Source organism: Oryzias melastigma, linkage group LG16 (assembly GCF_002922805.2).
Source record: "Oryzias melastigma strain HK-1 linkage group LG16, ASM292280v2, whole genome shotgun sequence".
NCBI lineage: Eukaryota > Metazoa > Chordata > Actinopteri > Beloniformes > Adrianichthyidae > Oryzias > Oryzias melastigma.
Genome location: NC_050527.1, coordinates 11,098,175 through 11,101,694, shown reverse-complemented (window position 1 = coordinate 11,101,694; position 3,520 = coordinate 11,098,175). Strand labels below are relative to the sequence as shown.

Sequence of the window (3,520 nt, the reverse complement as noted above, 5' to 3'; positions counted from 1 at the left end):
TGTTTGCAAGAATATATTGAGAAAAATGTATCGGAGCAGAAATGGTTATTCTGACAAATATGTTGACTGAGTAATAGCTGTTTGTGGGGTTTTGGCTTCTTGGAGCCAGCAGGTTCTTACTATTTGTAAAGCAAGTTGGGGAGCAGCGACTCAGTCCAGTTCTTTTCTACAGTCACCCAACACTAGCTGGGAAAATCTCATGACCCCAAGAAAGATTGAGCAGGTTCAGAAGATGAATTAATGGATTATCAACTTTTTGTTTGTTTGTTATTTCCCATAAGAGAATCTTGAAAAGATATTTTTAGCAATTTGTTGTTTGTTGTATTTTACTTTTTTGTTTTTTGTGTTACTTCTGAAAGGGTGACTGCTGTGAGTTCTGACAATGGAAGACTGTTGGCATGCTACGCCAAGAACGCTGCCTTGTCCAAGCCTGTGGTGACCACGGTGACCATGAATGTGTACTGTGAGTGTCTGGAGCTGTCTGTAAACTGCCAGTCAACACCTCTCTTCTGCTCAAAGCCAGTGTAGCTGGAAGCACACAGCACAACACAGGAACCCAGCTGTCTTCAGGGAGGCCCAGGGGTATCCTGTCTTGTGCATTTATTTGTGTGCTGTGCTTCCAGGAGAAACATTCAACTTGAAGGCAAAGTCACACCCAGTTCAGAGCAACACTCGGCAGGGGCAGGCTTTCATATCTAGTTTCCGAGGCAGCTTCTGGTAAACTGAGATAAATAGGACCTAAGCGGTGAGGTGTTTTCTTCCAAACTGTGCAATAACACACATTTTCATAACGGTTATTGTTTTATTGAACAAGATTATTCACACATTTACGAATTGCCCAAATGTTAACCAAAGAAACTAATAAATCCTCAAATAAATGATCCTGGCAAGCCTTCTGATAAAGAGTTTTTAATAATATTATAATGAGTAATAGGCTGGGGCCACCTCACTTAATGATAATAAATCCTGCATAACTAGCCCAGCAACGTTTGTTCTCATCAGCTGGAATTAAATTCAGAATGCACGGAGGCAGAAAATGAAGCCAGTTTCTTTGACTTTTTTCATGTCATTGTCTCAAAGCGTATTGTATTATGCTCTGTAATGAAACTGGTGTTGCAGCGCATGAAGGTTAGTTGACACACATGCTGTCTCTGCATCTCACTGCATGTGACGTCCTTTGTTCCTCTCATTTGGCAATGCCACAGTGAAATCTGCCGATGCTTAATGCCCAAGCAGCGTGACACTGAAGCTTTACTACAGGAGGCTTAATATTTTCTTCCCTCTTGATAAGCAGAAGTAATTGATAGCTGAGGGTTTCCAGTTTAGGCGTCTGTGTCTTCTAGAGGTAAATCATGTTGTTGATTAAAGTGGAGCAGCTCTGCCGACACTCCCTCCGGTTCAGCTGCTACATTATCAGGAGCCTGACTAGATACCTCATGTTGTCTCTGTCTGTTGTAACCTGTTCCACATGAGATGCCTCTAATACTCTTTTAATAGACAGCTATAGCTGAGCGACCCTCCTTTCCTCGTTCCTTCCATGAAACATGTGCTATCTGCTACAGTGCTAGTGTTGCAGAACTTTGGAGCAGACGTGAATCAGTATGCCAGCCCATCAAAGCCACGCGCTGGCCATTTCCAGCCAGCCAGACTGTTAGCAAGGTGGCAATTTGTCATGCTGGCACAGACTCTGTAGTTTGCACTCTGAAACTGATTGCAGCAATAACAAAGACCCATCCTCTTCTAATTTATTTTACTGCTTATATTTTATTTAAAGACACTGTAATTTATTCATATTTCACATTCCCTTATTACTGTTTGAACATCTGCTTTTTTGCTTTATGGACTGGATCTATCTCCATACTCCCTAAATACTTAATGCTTTCATCAGATCTGGACCTCTTCCTCACATTCATGCTGGATGTGACCAGTTTATTGGCCCTGTCTCAGCAAATAAGAACACTCCCCGCTCGATCGCCAAGAGTGTCGTTATCCCTGCTTTTTATGCTGCCTGATTGACTGTCACTTAGTCATTTGCTTTTTTCAGATTCTCTACGTCTGCCTTTGCATGTCACCTCTCTATCTTCACCGTGTTTGCCCAGCTTCCCGTTTGGTTAAAGCCATTTTCTATTTTTGGCTTTCATGCACCGACAGACCCACCTGACGCTCCGCTTATTGTGAACCTGGATGGAGATGAAGTCAGAGCGGGGAGAACGCTCATGTTGGAGTGTGTGTCAGGTAGTGGAAATCCCCTCGCCGCTCTCCGGTGGACCAAGGTATTCATTGTAGCATTGTTGTAATGACCCAGAGTAAAACGAATTCCTTTTTACTTAAAAATCAATGAATTCCTCACAGTTTTGTGCTTTACAGACTGTGTAAAAAAACAATTTTTTTGTTTGTTTTTCAGAATGGAGAGATTGTCTCTACGACTTGGGAAGAAGACGAATTTGCGCGGAAGTCCAGAAGCGTTTTAAAAATGCTGATGACCCCTGCAGACAACCAGGCAGAGCTGAGCTGTGAAAGCTTCAACGTGGTGTCTCTGTCACCTCTGTCCATCACTCACAAAATAAACGTCTTCTGTGAGTAAAACAACATGAAACTCAAAGCTCTGGCAGTACAGCCTGATTGCGTATTAAGAAAGAACACGACGATGGAGAAGAATATAATAAGTCTTTCAGTCACTATGAAAATTCTATTAATATCATTAATGAAACTAATGGTTATTATGGCTGCAACCCATATTTCCGACTGCCTCCAGATCACTGCATGCTCTTTTATAGCAGTTCCATTAATTTGGCTGAATTGCTTCAGTGCACAATCTGGAGGCAGTTAAAGTTACAATTTGAGCAACAGTAACAGCCATGGTTAATAGATTCCACTTTTCTTTCTGAATATGAAATGTTTATTTCAGCAACAATAATTCAGAGTTAATAATAATCACCTCTGGCGCACTGACCCAAACAATTGCCTGATTTTTACTCCCAACTCAGACAGCACAAGAAGGCTTTAAAGGGGGGTATCTGAAAAAAAGAAAAATTCTTTTCTTGAGAGTGTTTATTTAAAAAAGCCATAATCACGCCAGACACCCGGACTCTAAAAGTTACAAAGCACAGCTGCCTTACTTTGTCTGGGGCCAATGGAGTCCTGCAGTCTGTCATTAGAGGAGCTGGTCAGCTTCTCAGAAACATACAGGAAAACAGACCAAGACGGGAGCTGAAATGTTCAGCCTTCATCTCCAGCCAGTTTCATCTCATGCTTGACTCCCAACACCCAGTAAGCTGTAACACCATCTTCAAATGTAACATAACCATAGAAAAGTGTGAACAGAGGTGTGAAACATGAATTTAAAAAAAAAGTATTTTGATCTGACTGCCATAGTTACTGGGGGCCAAAGACAAAAGTCAGCTGGACCCCCTCTAACAATATGCATTACATATTTAGACTTTTATAAAAACTGGTTATAAGGGTTATAAAATCCCCAAATGTATGCTTTATAAGCTTCACATTAAAAAGGTGCAATTTT

The 3,520-nt window shown here is 41.4% G+C and overlaps 1 protein-coding gene across 1 annotated transcript in view; it reads left to right on the top strand.

Moving 5' to 3' along the window:
* Positions 1-3,520, top strand: part of nphs1 (NPHS1 adhesion molecule, nephrin) — a 41,275-nt gene that overhangs the window by 22,164 nt on the left and 15,591 nt on the right. Inside the window, exons 6-8 of the mRNA XM_024267639.2 lie at positions 360-463; positions 2,152-2,273; positions 2,405-2,576. Of these exons, the coding sequence (XP_024123407.1) occupies positions 360-463; positions 2,152-2,273; positions 2,405-2,576 (398 nt within the window). The remainder of the gene's footprint in view (positions 1-359; positions 464-2,151; positions 2,274-2,404; positions 2,577-3,520) is intronic.